At 36.6% G+C, this 20,527-nt stretch overlaps 1 protein-coding gene across 5 annotated transcripts in view; it reads left to right on the top strand.

Annotated features, from left to right (window-relative positions):
• Positions 1–20,527, top strand: part of SCAPER (S-phase cyclin A associated protein in the ER) — a 473,441-nt gene that overhangs the window by 240,296 nt on the left and 212,618 nt on the right. For all 5 annotated transcript variants that reach the window (XM_061181876.1, XM_061181877.1, XM_061181878.1 and 2 more), the window contains one exon: positions 11,829–11,894. In XM_061181876.1, the coding sequence (XP_061037859.1) occupies positions 11,829–11,894 (66 nt within the window). The remainder of the gene's footprint in view (positions 1–11,828; positions 11,895–20,527) is intronic.

Below are 20,527 nucleotides of genomic sequence, written 5' to 3'. Positions count from 1 at the left end.
CAGGTATTAAGCTGTACTGCTTCCTGCTAGCAGTACCCTAACTGGTGAAAATGTCTCGATAATGGACTGTGCAAATCCAAATTTATAAAATGCAGTTGATATGTCAGAGAATATAAAGTTGAATAAGTAGCAAAGGGTCAAATTATGGAGAGCCTTGAATGCTAGTTAGAAGATTGACTATATCTTTTGGGAAAGAACTACCATAGATAACCAAGGGAATAACATCAGGAAATTAATGACTTGGGAAGATTTGTCACCTGTGCTATACAGGTAGGATTAGAATGTTGAGAACTTGGGTGCATAAGAGATTATTTTACTAATTCAGGCATGAAGTGATAGGGCTGACATTACAGTGTATAGTACAATAAATTTAAAGAAAGCAATCAAGAAATGTTTTAATCTAAGATTAATGATTTGATAATAATATTGAGAAAAAATGAAGAATAGAAAATAATTTTGAAATATTAGTCCAAAGTACTATTGAAAAATATAGGTAAGTGGATGTACAATTTTAAGAATGATTTTGGTTTTAAAGATATAGAGAACAAGGTGAAGGTTGAGCTTCCAAGTGAAGAGCTTCAGGAGTTTGAAATTTGGACTAAAAGTTAAAATTATATATTTAGCATTCATTATTATAATATTAAAATTGCAATAGTAACAATAGATAATTGTTAAATGGAAGTGAAAGGAGATGAGGGCATGAAAAAGGCATTGATAGCGAGATGTGAAATATAGTCAGAAAGCTCAAGGAGAATGAATACAGAGAAAAAGCCATTGTGTTTGGTAATACTGGAGATCATTGATGACTTTCAAGAAAGCATTTTTAATGGAGTAGCATGTTTATATAATAAGCATAATTCTGTATTCGTTTTACCATTGCTGCCATTCTGTTCCTTGAATATTCCCTAGCGTATTGGCACTTGATGTTCCCTCTAGCCAGCCTGAAATTCCCCGAGATTTCCCTGTGACTGGCTCTTTCACTTGATTCAGGTTTCTGCTTAAAGACTTACTTCTCAGAGGCCTTCCTTCATTGTGCTCTATAAATCCTTCAACTCCTTGACACACATACATATAATCAGCCACTGTATATTAATTACTCTATTCTCTTTATAGGATATCTTATTCTCAGATATTACCTTATTTATTTTTTAAAATTTTTATTTATTCTCCTCACTGTAAACTCTTAATAAGAATAGTTACCATGTCATTCTTTTTATATACTGTGTGTTTAATGCTTAGAGTAATTTTTTTGTTATTGAAGTGTAGTTGATTTACAGTATTGTGTTAGTTTCAGGTGTAAAGCATATTGATTTGTTTTTGGGTTTTTTTCTGCAGACTATATTCCATTATAGATTATTATAGATATTGGGTATAATTCCCTGTGCTATATAGTAAATTCTTGTTAGTTATCTATTTTATGTATAGTAGTTTGTATCTGTTAATCAAACACTCCTAATTTGTCTCTCACTCCCACTTCCCTGTCCTCTTTGGTGAGCATAGTTTGTTTTCTGTGTCTGTGAGTCTGTTTTGTATATAGATTTATTTGTATTGTTTTTTAGATACCTCATATAAGTGATATCATATAGTATTTGTCATTCTCTGTTTGACTTATTTCACTAAGCATATTCTCTAGGTCCATTCATGTTGCTGCTAATGGCAATGTTTTGTTCTTTTTTGTGGCTGAGTAATATTCCATTGCATATGTGTGTGTGTGTGTATGTGTGTGTCTATCTACATATATATGTATATCTCACATCTTCTTAAGGCAATCATCCACTGATGGGCACTTGAGTAGCTTCTACGTCTTGGCTTTTCTAAATAGTGCTGCTGTGAACATTGAGGTGCATGTATCTTTTCAACGTACAGTTTTTGTTTTTTCTGTATATATACCCAGGAGTAGGATTGCTGGATCATATGGTATCTCCATTTTTTGTTTTATAAGGAACCTCCATACTGTTTTCCATAGGGGCTGCACCACTTTACATTCCCACCAGCGGTATTCTCCATAACCTCTCCAGCATTTACTTTTTGTAGACTTTTTGATGTTAGCCATTCTGACCAGTGTGAGGTGATACCTCATTGTGGTTGTGATTTGCATTTCTCTAATAATTAGCAATGTTGAGCATCTTTTCATGTGCCTGTTGGCCATTTGTATGTCTTCTTTGGAAAAATGTCTATTTAGGTCATCTGCCTATTTTTTGATTGGGTTGTGTGTTTTTTTGATATGGAGTTGTATGAGCTGATTGTATATTTTGGATATTAACCCCTTGTCAGTCACATCATTTGCAAGTATTTTCTCCCACTCAGTAGGTTGTCTTTTCATTTTGTTGATATGCAAATGCTTTTGAGTTTGATTAGGTCCCATTTGTTTGTTTTTGCTTTTATTTCTTTTGCCTTGGTAGACTGACCAATAATGAATGGGCAAAGGATCTGAGTAGACATTTCTTTAACAAGGTATACAAATGGCCAGTATGACCATGAAAAGATGCTCAACATCATTAGTCATCAGGGAAATCAAATCCATAGTGAGATTCCACTTCACACCAACTAGGATGGCTATATTCAATAGACAGACGGTAACAAGGATGTGGAGAAATTAGAATCTTTATACCTTATTGTTGGGCATATAAAATGGTCTGTCTACTTTGGAAAACAGTTTGTTAGTTCCCCAAAAAGTTAAACACAGAATTACTGTATGACCTAGTAACTCCATGCCTAGATTTATACCCAAGAGAATTGAAAACATGGTCAAATAAAACTTGTACAGTATGTTCATAGCATCATTATTCATAAGAGCCAAAAGTGGAAACAACCCAAATGTTCATCAACTGTTGAATAGGTAAGCAAAATTTGATATATCCATACAATGAAATAGTATTTAGGAATGAAAAGGAATGAATACTGACATGTGCTGCAATGTGGATGAAACTTGAAAACACTATGGTAAGTGAAAGAAGCCAGTCAGAAAAAGGCCATGTATCTTATGATTCCATTTATATGAAATGTCCAGGATAAAAAATTTTATAGAGATAAAAAGCAGATTAGTGTTGCTTGGGGATGTGAGCAGGAGGAGAGAAACTGGGATTGAGTACTAAAGGTTACTGGATTTTACTCAGGGAAAATAAAAATCTTCTAAAGTTAGAATGTGATGATTGGCTATACAACCTTATGAATATATTAAAAATGTTGAATTACACATTTAGATGGGTGAATTATATGGTGTTTGAATTATATCTCAAAGCTGGTTTAAAAAATAAAATGGCAGAAATAATGCTAAACACATCCATTGTAATGTAAATATGAATTCAGGTCTCTTATTTAAAATTTTAAAAATCCTGAATGATGTGAATAAAAAGGTAGGGTAGGGAACTCCAAAAGTCCATATTGCCATAAAAATAATGAGTCAACTGGCAAAAACTGTCAGAATCAACATTTTTTGAACTCAGGAAATGATCAAAGGCTTACTGCTACTGGGGGAAAAGGCAATTAAGAAAAATCAGATGAACCTCGTTAAGAGAGGCAAGAGAGTGGCTAACATGGCAGAGTAGAAGGACCCCCAAGCTCACCCCCTCTCATGAGCACACCAAAATCACAACTATCTGCAGAACAAACATCATTGAAAAAGACTGAAACCTACCAGAAAAGATCCTCTACAACTAAAGATATAAGGATGGAACCACAACTAGACCCATAGGAGGGGCAGACTTGAAATATAATCAAATTCCATCTCCCTCAGGTGGGCGACCCACAAACTGGAGAATAATTATATTTGCAGAGGTTCTCCCACAGGAGTGAGAGCTCTGAGCCCCACATTAGGCGCCCCCGTCCAGGGGTCCAGCACCAGGGAGAGGAGCCCTCAGAGCATTTGGGTTTGAAAGCCAGCGGGGCTTGATTGCAGGAGCTCCACAGGATTGGGGGAAATAGAGACTTTACTCTTAAAGAGCGCACACAAAATCTCACTCATACCAGGACCAAGGGCAAAAGCAGTAATTTGATAGAAGCCTGGGCCAGACCTACCTGCTGGTCTTGGAGGGTCTCCTGTGGAGGTGGGGGGTGGCAGTGGCCCACCCTGGGGACAGAGACATTGGTGGCGGACACAGTGGGGAGCATTCATCTGCAAGAACTCTCCTGGAGTCTGACATTTTGGCATCAAGACCTGGTCCCACCCAACAGCCTGTAGGCTCAAGTGCCAAACAACACACCTCAGGCCAAACAACAAACTGGGTGGGGCTGTGTCCATCTACAAGCAGGCTGCCTAAAGACTCTCTGAGCCCACAGCCACCTCTAGACATGCCCCTAGCATGGCCCTGTCCATCAGAGGACCAAGACCCAGCTCTACCCACCAGGGGGGCAGGCACTGGCCCCTCCTGCCAGGAACCCTACCCAAACCTTTAGACCAGCCTCACCCACCAGAGGGCAGACACCAGAAGCAAGAAAACTACAGTCCCACAGCCTGCAGACCGAGTCCACAAATCCAGACCAGACACTACCCTGGGACCAGCTGGCCCCTGGCTCTTGGGTGATGAGAGGGGTGTGCACTGCTGGGATGCATAGGACATCTCCTACAGAGAGCCACTTCTCCAAGGTTGAGAAACTTAACCAACCTACCACATACAGGAAAATACAAGTAGCAGTTTAGACAAAATGAGGCAACAGAGGAATATGTTTCAGACAAAGGAACAAGATAAAACCCCAGAAGAAGAACTAAGTGATGTGGAGATAGGCAGTAGACCCTAGCAAGAGTTCAGAGTAGTGATCATAAAGATGATCAAAGAACTTGGGAAGAGAATGGATGCACAGAGCAAGAAATTAGAAGTTTTTAACAAAGAATTAAAAAATATAAAGAACAACCAAACAAAATTGAAGAATACAATAACTGAAATGAAAAATACACTAGAAGGAATCAATAGTAGACTAAATGAGGCAGAAGAACAAATCGGTGAGCTGAAGACAGAGTAGTGGAAATCACTGCCACTGAACAGAAAAAAGAATGAAAAGAAATGAGGACAGTTTAAGAGACCTCTGGGACAACATCAAGCATGCTAATATTCGCATTATAGGGATTCCAGAAGGATAAGAGAGCGAGAAAGGGCCTAAGAAAATATTTGAAGAGGTAATAGCTGAAAACTTCCTTAACCTGGGAAAGGAAATAGTCACCCAAGTCCAAGAAGCGCAGAGAGTTCCATATAGGATTAACCCACAGAGGAATACCCCACGATACAACCTAAATGTCCATTGACAAATGAGTGGATAAAGAAGATGTGGTGTATATATAATGGAGTACTACTCAGCCTTAAGAAAGAATGAAATAATGCCATTTGCAGCAACATAAATGGGCCTAGAGTTTATCATACTAAGTGACATAAGTCAGACAGAGAAAGACAAGTATCATATGATATCACTTATATGTAGAATCTAAAAAATGATACAAATGATACAAACGTATTTATGAAACAGAAATGGATTCACAGACATAGAAAAGAAACATATGGTTACCAAAGGGGATAGTGGGGGACTGGGGATAGATTAGGAGTTTAGGATTAACATATACACACTACTATATATTATAAAATAGATAAACAGCAAGGATCTATGGTATAGCACAGGGAACTATACTCAATATCTTGTAATAACCTATAATGGAAAAGAATCTGAAAAAAAAATCTATATATATATCAATGAATCACTTTGCTGTACACTTGAAACTAATACAACATTGTAAATTAACTATACTTCAGTTTAAAAAAAGAGGCTAGTGGTGTTTTAACTTACCCTGATCATGTCTCAACTTCCCAGCATCCCTGTTACAGGTACTTAGTACTGGAGGGAGCAGAACAAACCTTGTACTCAGAGAACTGTAGTTGTTTTAACCTGACTGATGGTTCTCTGAAAGGTTAGTTCTAAGGGTTTGTCTTTCTTTTACCTAACTCAGGATTCTCCCAGAGCTGAGGAGGCTACCTGGGGGTGATTGTCAAAAACAATTTAAAAGCAAATGTATTAGTTGGTGGTGCCCAGTGCAAGGGTATACAATTAGTGTAAATAATTAACTAATCAAAAAATTTGCAGGGAAAGGCTGAGGATTGAGATGCCTTGGGGAACAAGGGCTTTGAAAACCTCCCACATACTCTGAGAAATCTAGAAGGCTATATGCATGCCCAGGGATGGGTACATGATCAGAAAAGACCCAAGAAGGTCCTGACCATTAGTCTTTTATGCAAGCAGGAAGTGAGAGCTAAGGTAGAGTTTTAATCTGCCTAACTGAGTCTTGTTGGCTTGCCCCAACACACACACAGAGCCCATCTGCCAAGACTAGATTAGGACTTTTGATGTTATTGTTTGTGGTGTTTAAAGAAATCTCTTGAATCACTAATTGATTGCTAAAGTAATAGAACCTCTAGAGACTTTAGGGGCCATAATGACAAGGAATATAAACTTTAGAAAATTAGTTCAGAAAACTCACTAAACAAATGTACAACAAGTACATCAAGTAGCAAAAACAAAACCTGAGAGGAAGGAGAATCTGATTTCCAGAGTTGCCACATTATAATATTTAAAGTGTCTTGTTTTCAAGAAAAAGTTGCAAGGCATGCAAAAAAAAAGAAAATTGGCCCATGCACTGGGAAAAAAATTAATAGAAAGTGTCCCTGGGGAAGCCTGGACATTGGCCTTACTAGACAAAGATTTTAAAATTTTCTAAATATACTCAGAGAACTAAAGGAAACCATGTGAATGATATGTAACCAACTGGATAATGTTAATAATGAGATAAAAATTTTAAAGGAACTAATAGAAATTTTGTAGCTGAAAAGTACAGTAATTGAAGTGAAAAAAATTACTTGAAGGGTTCAGCAGCTTATTTGAGCAGATAGAAGAAAGAATCAGTGAACTTGAAGATTCTCAATTGAGATTATACACTCCACAGAAGAGAAAGAAAAAAGAATGGGGAAAAATTTGAATACAGTCTCAAAAACCTGTGGGACACCATCCAGCATACCAACATATACATAAGGGGAGTCCCAGAGAAGAGTAGAGAGAGAAAAGGGCAGAGAACATTTGAAGAAATGATGGCTGAAAGTTTTCCAAATTTAATGAAGGATATGATCTGCAGATCCAGGAAGTTCAACAAACTCTAAGTAGGAGAAATGCAGAGATCCACGTTATGACACATTATAATCAAACATTGGAAGATAAAGAGAATCTTGAAAGCATCAAAAGAGAAGCAATTCTTCATATGTAAAACATCCTCAATATAATAACAGTTTATTTCTCATCAGAAACTATAGGGGTCCGAAGGCAGTAGGATAAACATATTCAGTTTCCTGGTAGAAAAACACAAAAGCAGAACAAATTGTCAACCAAGAATTCTATATCTGGCAAAACTTCAAAAATGAAGGAGAAATTAATACATTCCACGATAAACAAAAGCTGAGAGATTGTCACTAGTAGACCTGCACTTCAAGAAGCTCTAACGGAAATCTTCAGTCTGCGATAAAAACACAGTAGACAGTAACTTGAATCCACACAAAGAAATAAAGAATACTGTAGAAGTAACTAGATATATATAAATCAGTGGAAATGTAGTATTTTTGTATCTCCTCATTTTTCCTATTTGATTTAAAAGAGAACTACACAAAACAATAATTATAAACCTATGTTGATGGGCACACACAATGTATAAAGAAATGACTTATAATAATAGCATAAAGGAGGTAAATGCTATATAGGAACATTTTTGTATACTACTGAAACTAAGTTGGTATTGATTCTAACTAGATTGTTATGAATTAAGATGTTAATTATAATTCAGGACAACTGCTAAGAAAACAACAGATAAATAAATAAGTATATACATATGCTTGAAGAAATGAGAAGGGAATGAAAATGGTACACTAGAAAATATTTAGCACAAAATAAAGCAGTAATGAAGGAATTAGGGGACAAAAGAGATACACAGAAAATGCAAAATGGCAGAAGTAAATCTGTCCTTATCAGTAATCACATTAAATATAGATGCATTAAAGACTCCAGTAAAAGAAACAGATTGGCAGAATGAATTTTTAAAAATCATTCAACTATATGCTGTCTACAAGGGACTCACTTCAAATATAAGAACCCAAGTGGTTTAATGTGAAAGGATAGAAATATTTCATGCAAAGAATACCCTCTGCAAGATAATATAGCTGAAGTAACTATATTGCTATCATGCAACATAGACTTTAAGACCAAAATTGTACAATAAAGAGAGAAGGATATTATGTAGTGATGAAAGGATGAATCCATCAAAAATACATAACAATTACAAACATATATGCACCTGAGAAAGTCACAAAATATATGAAGGAAAAACTGACAGAATTGAGGGGAGAAATAGACAGTTCACCAGTAATAGTTGGATACTTCATACCCCACTTTTAATAATGGATAGGACAACCAGTCTGGGGATCAACAAGGAAATAAAAGTCGTGAACAACATCAACTTACTAAACCTAACAGATGGATAGAGAACATTCTACCCCAAAACAGCAGAATACATGTTCTGCTTGAGTGTACATGAAATACTCTTCAGCACTGATCATACATTAGACCACAAAACAAGATTCCATAAATTTTAAAATATTGAAATCATGCAAGATATCTTCTCTAACCACAAGGAAATGAAGTTAGAAGTCAAAAGGAAATATGAGAACTTCACAGATATAAAGAAATTAAGCAAGGCACTCTTCAAGGATTAAAGCAACTGGAACTCTCATACTTTGCTGGTAGAAGTACAAATTGGAATGACCTGTTTGTTTGGTAAACATTTTTGTATTTTAAGGTTAAGCACATGCTTATCAGATCGCTCAGCAACCCCATTCCTAGGTATTTATCCAAAAGAAATTAAGACATCTGCCCATGCAGTGACTTGTCTACAAATGTTTAGAGTAGGTAGTAGCCCCAGATTGGAAAGAAGTAAAATATCCAACTGGAGATGGATAAATTGTGGTGTCCAAACAATAGAATACTGCAAAACAGTGAAAAGGAATTAACTAATAATATGTTTGATTATGAAAGAATCTCGAGATTTATTCTAAATGAATTAATCCAGACACAAGAAAGTATGTATGATTGTAGTAATTTGATATTCAGAAATCTATACTGGGAAAAAGTAGATGGATTATTCCTAGGAACAAGAAGGTGGGGGCAGAGGGAAGAGAATTATTACCAAAAAACATGAGAAAATTTTGTGGGGTGGTGGAAATGCTTTATATCATGATTGTGGTTTCACTTATGTTGGTAGGCACAACTGTGAAAACTCATCAAATTATACACTTAAAATTTTAAGTTTTTATTGTTTGTAAATTATACCTCAATAAAGCTGACCCAAAAATGAAAAAAAGAATTATAAAGACAAAAAAATTAACACTTCGGAACCAAGGGGTGGGAGTGGACCAGAAAACATTATTTGAATTAAGAGTTTTTAGGAGTAAGACAAAATGGAAATACAAACTGTTTGAAATTTGTGACAATGAGAACATGAAACTTACGGAGTATGGTCAAAACTTTACTCAGAATGAAATTTTAGCCTTAAATTATTTTATCAGTTGAAGTAGTAGTGGTCTAAACAACTCAAGGATTAGAACAATATTCATATCTTCTTCATGGGAAATAGGATAGATGTATTTATTTATTTTTATTTAACAAATATACATATGGCACTTACAATGTACTATATCTTTATAAAGATAAAAACGGAAATTAAATAGAAGTTGATAAGATCTAATTCTTGGAGAATATTGGTAAACTCTGAAAAGCTAACAAAAGTTAGCCTGTAAAAAGGCTAACAAAAAATAAAACAGAGTAAATAAATATCCCACATTATGGCTAAGAAAGAGTACAACCACGATGACAAGGAGACTAAAAGTGAGGGAATGCAGTATACAACACAACACTAATAAATTTAAAATATTAATAAAGTGGGTCATTATCTTAAAGAGTAAATAATCAGAATTTAATAGTAATAGAGTTTCTGAAATAATTCTTTTCAGCCTTATCTCTCATTATTCCTATATTTTAATCTTTTGCTCCAGCAAAAGGGATCTGTGCACTGTTCCCTAAGCACAACTTGTGTATCCCGCCATGTCTAGCATTATTTGCTCACTTCTCTACCCTATTAACGACATTTTCTTTTTGTGTATTCAGATGCTACGTATCTTTCAAGCAGGTACACTTTCCATTTCCTTGAGGAAACTACCCCTAGCGTCTTAGGTGGAAATGAGCACTTGTGACAGTACCCATCTGTCACTTACTCAGCTTTGTAGAGCTATGTATCTTTTAATGCTCTATCTTCCTCCTCCTTATTGAGAATAAATACGTTGAATATTCCCACTATATATATATCCCATCCCTGATATATATATAACTCTTATTATCCCCCCATACTCTAGTTTATACAGAGTAGGGGCTCTGGAAATAAATATTTAATTGATTGCTAAAAGTGAATCAAGGTGAGATTCAAGTTAGGAAAAAGTGGTTAACTACCATTCCAGGTAAAGTTAGGATTTCTTTGGGTAGTAATTTTCTAGTTAGGTGTGCATGAATGGGAGAATGTATTCAGTTTTTTCCACTTGAAGCCTCAGATAAATATATGTCTTGATATAACTGGCATCTTCCTAAGCCTCAATTTCTTTTTTGTAAAATGAGGACAATATATATATTGAGTTTGTAAGACTGTATGAGACAATGAATGTGTAGCTCCTTGGCACAGCTCTTGGAACATATTCAATCCTGCAGAATTGTTACTTTCCCCACCTTTCATATGAGGTCACAATTACTTGCAACTACAATGTGGTTATTTCCCCATTTCAATATGCCTTAATATTTTGGCTGATAGCAATGAGCACATGTAGGTTGAAACAATACATAATTTAATGTTTAATTCTAATTTAGTTATTTCTTCATTCCCAAGCATAACCTATGCTAGATTGCTTTTTTCTCATTAGGCATGTTGTAATTTGCATCTTTCAGGTTTTTTATGAAACAGTTTTTATTTTTTCACCTGTCATTGCTGTATGGATTGGTGTACATTGTGACTAATTCTTTCATAGGTCACTGGACTAATTATTTGAGACTAGAACCCTTTGGGTGAATGGTTAATATTTAAATTAGTATTTTTCTCTTTTTCCTCTGAAAAGGGAAATTGACAAATTAAGTCATTGTTAATGGATTGCTGTAGTGATGTCTGCTTAGTTTGGTGACCTGTTGATGGCTGTCACCTACAGTTACAGGCAAGGTGGAGCTTAGTTGGACAATGGCAGGAGAGTGTTATCTCAGATTTTTGTAGACTTTTGGTATTTAGTCAGTATAAATATATAACAGAAGCAGAACAAAACAGATCTTTGAGTATCTGGTCAAGTCATTTCCACTGCCTTTTAAAATTATGTCTAGAGTTAAATGACTATTCTTTACCTGTGTTTAATTTTGCATTATATACCTCTTGAGGTATACATAGATATTGAGCCACCTCAACCACCTTGTAGAAACTTAGTATGGTTTTAAATTTAATTATCATGATTTTAACATTTCTGAAAAATAGCACCATTCTGTACCAAGTCCCTAAACTCAGAAGTATTTTTATGAATCTGTTTTATATCCTGTGAGGAAATATGTATTTTTCAGTCTTTTGTGATAGATTCATAGTATTTTAAAGATGCAATCTCAGAAATCTAAGTGTTAAAATTAGTGTAGTAATGTTCCTAGTACTGGGAGAGGAAAAACACAGCCAAAGTTGTATTTTGTTATAAAAATTAGCAGCAAAATAACTAACAGTGATAAAACTCTTTTCTCTTTAGGGCCAAGGAATACGAGAGTTTATTGGAAACAAAAAATTCTGGCTCAGACTCACCCTATAAAGCAAAGTGAGTATTTTATCCTGCATTTTAGTTCTTTGTCTCTTCAGTCTTTGCCTGTAACAAAAGTTTATCTGAACCATCATTGTATGCCTGTGGTCATGGACTTTGTATCTGATGCCTAGAATTTTATTCTAACACAGTGGTATCCAACTGGGGATGGTTTTGTGAGAGGACATTTGTCTGTGCCTGGGGATATGTGATAATATTTTGGTTATCACAACTTGGAAAAATGGTTCAGCTGCCATCAAGCGTACAGAGGCCAGGGGATACTGTTAAACATTCTTCAGTGCACAAGATAGGCCTCCATAGCAAAGTATTACTGCATCCAAAACATCAATAATGCTGAGGTAAAGAAACCCTATTCTAACAAAACAAGTTCTGGCAAGGCTGTACTGGTTCTTACTCTGAGGAGATATCGTTCAAGATTGTTGCAAGGGCCACTTGACAGATGAGGATTTAGACTCCGCCATTGGGTGTCAGTGTAATTACTGAGTGTAATAGCTAAGTAAACAAAAACATCATCATTTTGCTTCTCTCAAAGAGACTGCCAGTAGAGGTGCAGTGAGAGAAAGGTACTTACATAATACTGCTGATGGGGGTACAGACTGGTGTAGTCTTATTGAAAGGCAATGTGAATCCAGAGCTTAGGATGTCCACTTTTTTGTTTATGGTTAAGATATCTTTTATTCATTATGTATATGATTAAGTTCTAGCACTTGAAGTTGTACTTTATTTTTTTACTTTATAGTTGATTTACAATGTTGTGTTAGTTTCTGGTGCACAACAAAATGATCCAGTTATACATATATTTTTTTTCCAGTTCTTTTCCATTATAGTTTATTACAAGATATTGAATATAGTTCCCTGTGCTATACAGTAGGACCTTGTTGTTTATCTATTTTATATATAGTAGTTTGTATCTGCTAGTCCCAAACTCCTAATTTATCCACCAAATTGTTTTGTATTGGCATGTGAATAATAATACAAATTAATGGAATAGATTTTTTAAAACAGTCTAGAAATAGATCCAAAATTTGAGGAAGTTTAATATATGATGTGGTATAGTGTTTGCAAAGATGGCCAGAAGTTGTTGAGCCATTCCTGGAGGCATGTCCCTTTGCAATATAACTTTGCCACCTCTCCATCAAGGAGTGGACTCTATTTTCCTTACTCTTGAATTTGTTCTGGCCTTTTGACTTGTTCTGATCCACAGTCTACTGCAGAAGCAGTATGTGACTCCTGAGCCTTGGCTCCAGAAGTCTTGAGGCTTCTGCTCACAACTTTGCTTTCTTGCTCCCCTGTGACTGCCGTATAAGGAAGCTTGGGTCAGCCTCCTTGAGGATGACAGATCACTTGGTCATGGTGTATAATCCTTTTAATATGCTGTTTAATTTGTTTTGCTTGTTTTATTGAGGGTTTTTGCATCAGTGTTCATAGAGGATATCAGGCCTTATCAAGCCTCTGCTTGTGTCACATTTGTTTATGTCCCATTGGCCAAGGCAAGTCATTTTGCCAAGTCCGTAGTCACTGTCTGAGGTGACTATGTAAGTCATGGCTGGCAAGATATACTTCAAGGGGGACCTTTAATGTAACAATCTACTATACAACTTTCTCTGGATTCTCCTCTTACTTGACTAGATGCTCTTTTTCAGTATCTTTTGCCTGGTTGTTTCTTGTCTCTTTGACCGTTGACATTAACATGCCTTTGTCCTGAGAGTTCAAATAGAGAATTACTCCCTTGGTAATCTCATTTAGTTTCATGACTTTAAACATCTAGTATCTGGATGGACTTTAAATTTATGTCTCCAATCCAGACCTGTCCCCAGAACTCCAGAATACTATATCCAACTTCCTATTTAGCATTTCCACTCGGATGTCTCTCTGTTCACTTGGATGCCTCAAGTGAATATGTGCAAAATTAAACTCCTGAAATTTGCTCCCATACCTTACCCCTCATATTTTTGCTCATCCTTAATTTAAGGATGGCAAGCCCATCCTTAAATTAAGTCATCTAAAATCTTTAGAGTCATCCTTTTTCTCACACTCTACTTTCAGTCCATCAAAAAAATTCTCTTGGCTCTATCTGTAAAATATATTCAGAATCTGACCACTATTCATTACCTCCATAGTAACTAGTCTAGTCTAACCTACCATTGTCTCTCATCTGGATTATTGTAGCAGCTTCCTAATTAGTTCTACACTGCTCTGCCCTTGCTTACTACAGTCTCTTCACCACAGGGCAACCAGGATATTCTTTTAAATTATAAGTCTAGAAAAATGGCAATAGCAATAGAGCATAATTTTTCAATATCTTCAAATTTTAACATAGAAACCAGATAACTAATAAAGAAAACCAAAAACCCATGGAAGCATTTACCAAAAAACTACATTGCCAGATATCTACATGAAATCTGAAATACAAGTGGATGGGAACAAATAGCCACAAGACCTGCATGGTAATGACATCAGTGTGAAAGAAAGCAAAGAGAAGCAACTGGGATAACAGATGTAAGGAAAGGATAACCCCAAAATAACTAACGGTTTTCACTGGAAGGTTCAGGGAACCAATTTGAGAGAAGCACCTGAACCTCATTCTTAAGTAGGTTCCTCAGGAAGGGCTGATGTGAACAATGTTGCCTTAGTTCTTACTCTTTCTTATCAATAATTTTATGCCCTCAAAAATCAGTTTTGCCAGTTACAAAATCCTTGACCCACATTTTCTTTTCTTGAGGATCTTAAATACTAAGAGAGAATGAACCTTAGACAATCAAAATTATTAGACATCAACATAAAGACTAGGGATGAATATTAAAGTTATAGTTTCTTATAGAACTAAGAATAACTGATGGCCAGAAGAAAAAGAATATTACGTAATAACTGTATCTCAGATGTTTTTATAGTGTAACTATAAGAAAAATATTGGGGAGAATGGGGAAAACATAATTCTAAAAAATTCACCATTCTCCAATTATATTGGTGATGGTATTATTGATAATGTTATTCTGAGTCTGTGTGCATAATAGTAAGGATAAAGTAAAGAAGATTATGGAGACTAGCATTCTTTCATCCCCTGTATTACTGAGAAACTGAATTCTCAGTCTGGATGAAAGGAGATAGATGTAATACATTAGAGATCAGGTAATACCCCTGTAGGACTGAATTTGAAATACATGAATTTATGAGATATTTCATCTTTTAAAAAGTGTTCTGCGTATTTGTGTGTATACGTATTTGTGTATATACATATATAGATACACATGTATTATGTATGTGTGTGTACACACATTTACTTATTTCCTAGCTCTGTCGATTGAAGAGGCCTAGAAACAGTGACCAATGCAGTAACAGTGAGCATATCTCACTAAAGGGAGCAAGAACTTCTTGGAAAAATGTCTAATGCTAGATCTGAATGCTCTGTCATACTAGATGGCAAGGGAGCTCTCAAAGACTGCTAGTGTTTTATCAAAAGACTCAGGAGCTGACTTGAAAAGTTTACTACTACACAAAAATAGGACAATTTAAGCATCAAAAAGGATAATTATTGTAACCGATTGAAATTGGTAACCAACTAGCAGATGAAAAGAAATGTGTCCTTATAAAATTATTCTAGCTAATAAATGAAAATGACTCTTCCTCCAGTTTCCCCTCCCTTTCCAGAACAATTCAGTCCTAAAGCCACTAGATGAGAGAGCACCAAGCAACCATCTGCACTGGCTGGATGGCTGGAGGCAGCAGTGGCACAACGGTGGGTGTCAGAGCCTGAGTAGGCTAAGGAGGGGTGCCAGGTGTGGAGGTGCAGAGCCCAAGCAGAGCGCAGGGAGCTTCCATGTCGGGTAGGACACCATGGCCTGGTGTGGGGAATCAGAGCCGAATGAGGAGGGTAATCTATGGAATGTCATCCTGGCACAGTCTGTCAGGGGAGTCTTGCAAAGGGTGTGAAACCCAAGCAAGCTGAGAAGGGCAGAAGAGCCCAGAGTAGGGAGTCGGAGGCCAAGCAGGAAGATAATAGTATGCATAAAGAAAGATGCATGATATGTTAGGTGGATTGTTCCCATAAGTAAATATATTAAGGATGAGAGAAGAGACTTAAAAATAGACCCAGGGAGAATAGAAAATCCTATGGTGGTGAATTGGAATTGTAGATATCAGTTTTAACTCCTATTTTCCATTATATATATAAGTAGAAATAAATATAGATGTAAAGTGTAGGGATACACACACACACAAACACGCGTGACCCTTGAACAATGAGGGTGGGGCTGGGGCGCCGACCCCCCGAGCAGTCAGAAATCTGCCTGTACCTTTTACGGTCAGCTCTTCCCCTCCGAAGTCCAGCATTCACGGATTCAACCAACCCTGAATCCTGTGGGACATACATAGTGAAAAACATCTGCGTATAAATGGACCTGCACAGTTCAAAGCCCTGTTGCTCAAGCGTCAACTCTGTGTTTATATAATTATATATATAGTTATATGTATTTTTTATATTTATTTATATAATAATATACACACATTTTCTAGATCTTTCCACTAAGAATGAGGGCCTGGGAGCAGCAACACCCTGATAGCATTGAGCACATCTAGTATACCCATGTAAGTATGAAGGTGAGGGAGTTCCCTGAAAGGGATAGATGGGTTCTTTTTCCACAGGAAAGGATGCTGGCTGGCAACAATGAAAGATGACTAATGTAGGAGGCAATATATGCACACTGTTTTCATCTTATATGGGGATTTCTTATGCTGTTACATTTAGAAATACAGACTTAAGCATATTATTTAAAAATGGAAGGGGAACCAGTAACCTTAAATTTAGACTATGTACCTTTCAAATAGAGGAGGTGAAAGAAAAAAAGAAGTTAATATATTTATGTCTTCCTGCCCATCACACCGAAGAACAATGTTAGTTCCTAACGTGGACCCAGTCTCCTTTCTTACACTTTTATAAATCTTCCCAATGATCCTAATGAACCTCCCAAAATTGACTGTGATAAAAGTTAGGGATCCTTACAGAGAAGCCCTTACATTTCACATTTGCCAGTGACAGGTTTGAACTTAGAGTTGTTAGAATTTGTTCAAGTTTTGAGAAGAAAATATCTGACCTTAAAAAATTCTCCATAAAGCCATTTACCTGACAGATACTTCTCATGTTCTTGGCTAGGAGTTATGAATCCTTCGCTTTTTCTTTTCATGCTAGAAAAAATTAACATGCCAGAAGTAACTCAAATAGCAATTTCTGTATTAATAAAAACTGCACCCTCTAAACAGCTCCTATTCTTGCCCTGTAGGGAAAATACTGCTTTCAGGGCTTGAGTCCTGTGACATTCTATCATTATTTATAATATGAATCAAAATCTAATGTTTTTCTTGAGAGGGGCTGTATTATTTGTGGTACTTCTGTGGAGGCAGGGAATAAAACAGAGGTTTAGCTCATGTTACCTAAGCATCCCCTTGATTTGGCATTCTTCCCTGAAAGATAGGTTCATATGAATCCCAGATTTGATTTACCTCAGGGTGAAATACAAGCTTCTTGTATTCTGTGAATTAAAATGGCCCTTGTGCCTCCCTAAATACCCCTGGTTTTCAGTGGAATGTGAGCATTCTTGGTAAGAATAGTGCTAGATTCATATGCATCCATTGCTATGGCTGGATATTCAGTTACATGGTGTGCAGGCTTTATTCAGCCAAAAGCTGAAGTGGCTACTTATCTGTCACACAGTGAAGTTCGCTGCCAATATTCATCCACATGATAAGGTCAGTAACTTTAATTGGATGGGACTCTAGCCCATATTCGATTAGGAAGAAAAGAAGTATGTTGCTCTTATTCTATTTTTGTATTTTTTATATTCCCTTTTTCCTTTTGTTAGGTTGAGACTTTCTGTCAATGAATAGTAATAAGAGTTGGTCGTTTATTGAATGTCTACTTTAGTGAATGGTGTTAGGTACATTACGTTAATTATCTCTAATCTTCAGAAGCTCTGAAAAAAAAAAATATATATATATACATATATATATAAAATCTTCACTTTTAAGTTGAAGAAACTGAGATTGAAAGTAGTTAAATAACCTCCCCAGGGTTTACATATGTGGTATGTTCTGGAGCCGGAATTTAAGCATAGGTATTTCTGATTTTAGAGTTTGTATTTATTCCTTGACTTATCAAAGTAAACTTCATATGGATAGCTTAGGTTTAAACTGGAGTTCACCAGGGCCTTTTGAGCTGCAATTACTGTTGTATTCTTTGAGGAATTCAATTTTTTTACATAAATACATTTCTAGATGAAATTATATTCTAGGATATTATTCCTTTGTGAATGAAATTTCCTTATTTGAATTGACTAATATGGTGTGGAGACAAAGCATGAAATTTGAAGATTAAAGGCCTAGGTTTCTAGTCCCAATAATACATTTACCAGTCGTGAGGTCTTGGGAAAGTCACCTAATTTGCCTGAGCCTTGGCGTCTTCATTTTTCAAATAGGAATGGACAGTGTTTTTCAGAGGACTAAAAATGATCATGTACGTGAAAGTATTTTGTAACATATGAGGTTATGGATATTATTAATGTTAATGTAAAGAAGAAATTTCTTCTTAGACCATTCATCATTAAATATCTATTGAGTGTACTTATCTAGAGGTGCTACGGATAAGATGGTGAATGGGTTGACAAGAACCCTGTCTCGGGATTTCCATAGTGGCACAGTGGTTAAGAATCCGCCTGCCAATGCAGGGGACACAGGTTCGATCCCTGGTCCGGGAAGATCCCACATGCCACGGAGCAACTAAGCCTGTGCGCCACAACTACTGAGCCTGTGCTCTAGAGCCCACGAGTCACAACTACTGAGCCCGCGTGCCACAACTGCTGAAGCCCGCGCGCCTAGAGCCCATGCTCCACAACAAGAGAAGCCACCCAATGAGAAACCCGCACACCACAACGAAGAGTATCCCCCGCTCGCTGCAACTAGAGAAAGCCCATGTGCAGCAACAAAGACCCAACGCAGCCAAAAATAAATTAATTAATTAATAATAAAAAAAAAGAGAAGAACCCTGTCTCATGAAGTTAATACTGTGCTTCTGCACTGTCCAATATGATAGCTTCTAGCCACATATGGCTGTTTAAATTACTTAAATTAAATAAAACTTAAAATTTAGTTCCTCAGTCACACTAACTATATTTCAAGTGCACAATAGGTACATTTGGCTAGCAGCCACCAGGTTGGACAGTACAGATATGGAACATTCCCATCATTACCAAAAAGTTCTGTTGTAAATCTCTGCATGGGAGAGACTTGTAATAAGTGATTTGAAGGAATAGTCAAATCAGAGAAAGCAATGTTTGGCCTAAGAACTTAGGGATAAGTAGGAATTTTCTAGATAATGTGGAGGTGGGGGAAGCATTTCAGAAGGAATGAATGAATAGCATTTGCAAAGACACTGAAGCAGGAAGAGCGGGATTTAGATCCAGAAAGACCTCATGCATACAGAGCCTGTGTGGCAAGACTAGCCCTACATGGGAGGAATCAGTCTTCCTTGATTGTAATAGGAGAAATAAGGGAGAGTATGGGTGAAGTGCTGATATCCTTGTAGATTTTGTGGCAGAAAGAAGATTTTCTTGTTCCAGTAGCTTCCATTTTCTCTATAAAATGTAAGATCTTATGTGAAAGCAAGGGGGAAAAAGGAACGGGTGGAGTTGTGAGGAGATTGAGCAATATATGAAACAAGTCTTTGTAGTAGAGTGAGCAGACTAGACAAACTTATATTAGTAAGGTTCTGAATCTATAGTCATACCAATCTTTTGCATGGTGTGACTGTTTCTCAGTATCAAAAATGGAAAAGGCGGGCAGATGTTCACTAATCCAGCTAAATAAGTTAATGTATGCAAGGCACTGAGAGGGATGCCTGGCCCACTAAACAAACATTAGTGATTGTTACCATGGCTGGGGGTTAGCTGTAGGAGTAACAGAACAACAGAAAGGGAATGTAGCACACGTTTACAAGAAAGTGATTATAATGATGGCCTATGGAATCAATCATAGATAAAAATGGAAGTAAGGCAACAGGGAGATGATGCATAGGGGGAAAGCGGAGAGATCTGGGAAAGCGTCTGGTGAGTATCTGCTGGTAGGATACTCAAGCAAGTAAGTTGAAAGGAGAGGAGGATTGATCGAAGAGTGAGGTATATGAAACAGAAGAAGTAAGGGCTTCAAAGAAATATTACATACATTCCCCTTACTAAAGAATCTTATGATCTAGGAAATATGTGTTATTCTTGGTGAAAAGGAAATAATTGCTCTATTGTCTAAATGACATCAGCAGTGGCAGGAAATCCCCAGATTGCCTGTAAATTGGAAAATGGGGAGTTTGACATTCTGAGAGTTTACAGTGCTTATAACATGGTATCCAAGGCTACCTTGAAGATTTAAATCAAAATATGAAAATCTGCTCAGGCTCTTATACTCATTTTCTCTGCCATCATACTCTCACCTTTCCCCATCTCCAATTCTGTTCTAGTTTAAGGGTCACGCGGAAACTGATGGCAGCAATTGCTCCAGCTAATCCTGTGGATGGACAGTACTGTCCTCTAGATCTGTTTTGTGTCACAAGGACTAGATTGGTGTTTGTGAACATAGGATAATACCAGCCT

The sequence above is a fragment of the Eubalaena glacialis genome, chromosome 2, assembly GCF_028564815.1.
Source record: "Eubalaena glacialis isolate mEubGla1 chromosome 2, mEubGla1.1.hap2.+ XY, whole genome shotgun sequence".
Taxonomy (NCBI): Eukaryota; Metazoa; Chordata; class Mammalia; order Artiodactyla; family Balaenidae; genus Eubalaena; species Eubalaena glacialis.
This window is presented reverse-complemented; position numbering and strand designations above follow the sequence as displayed.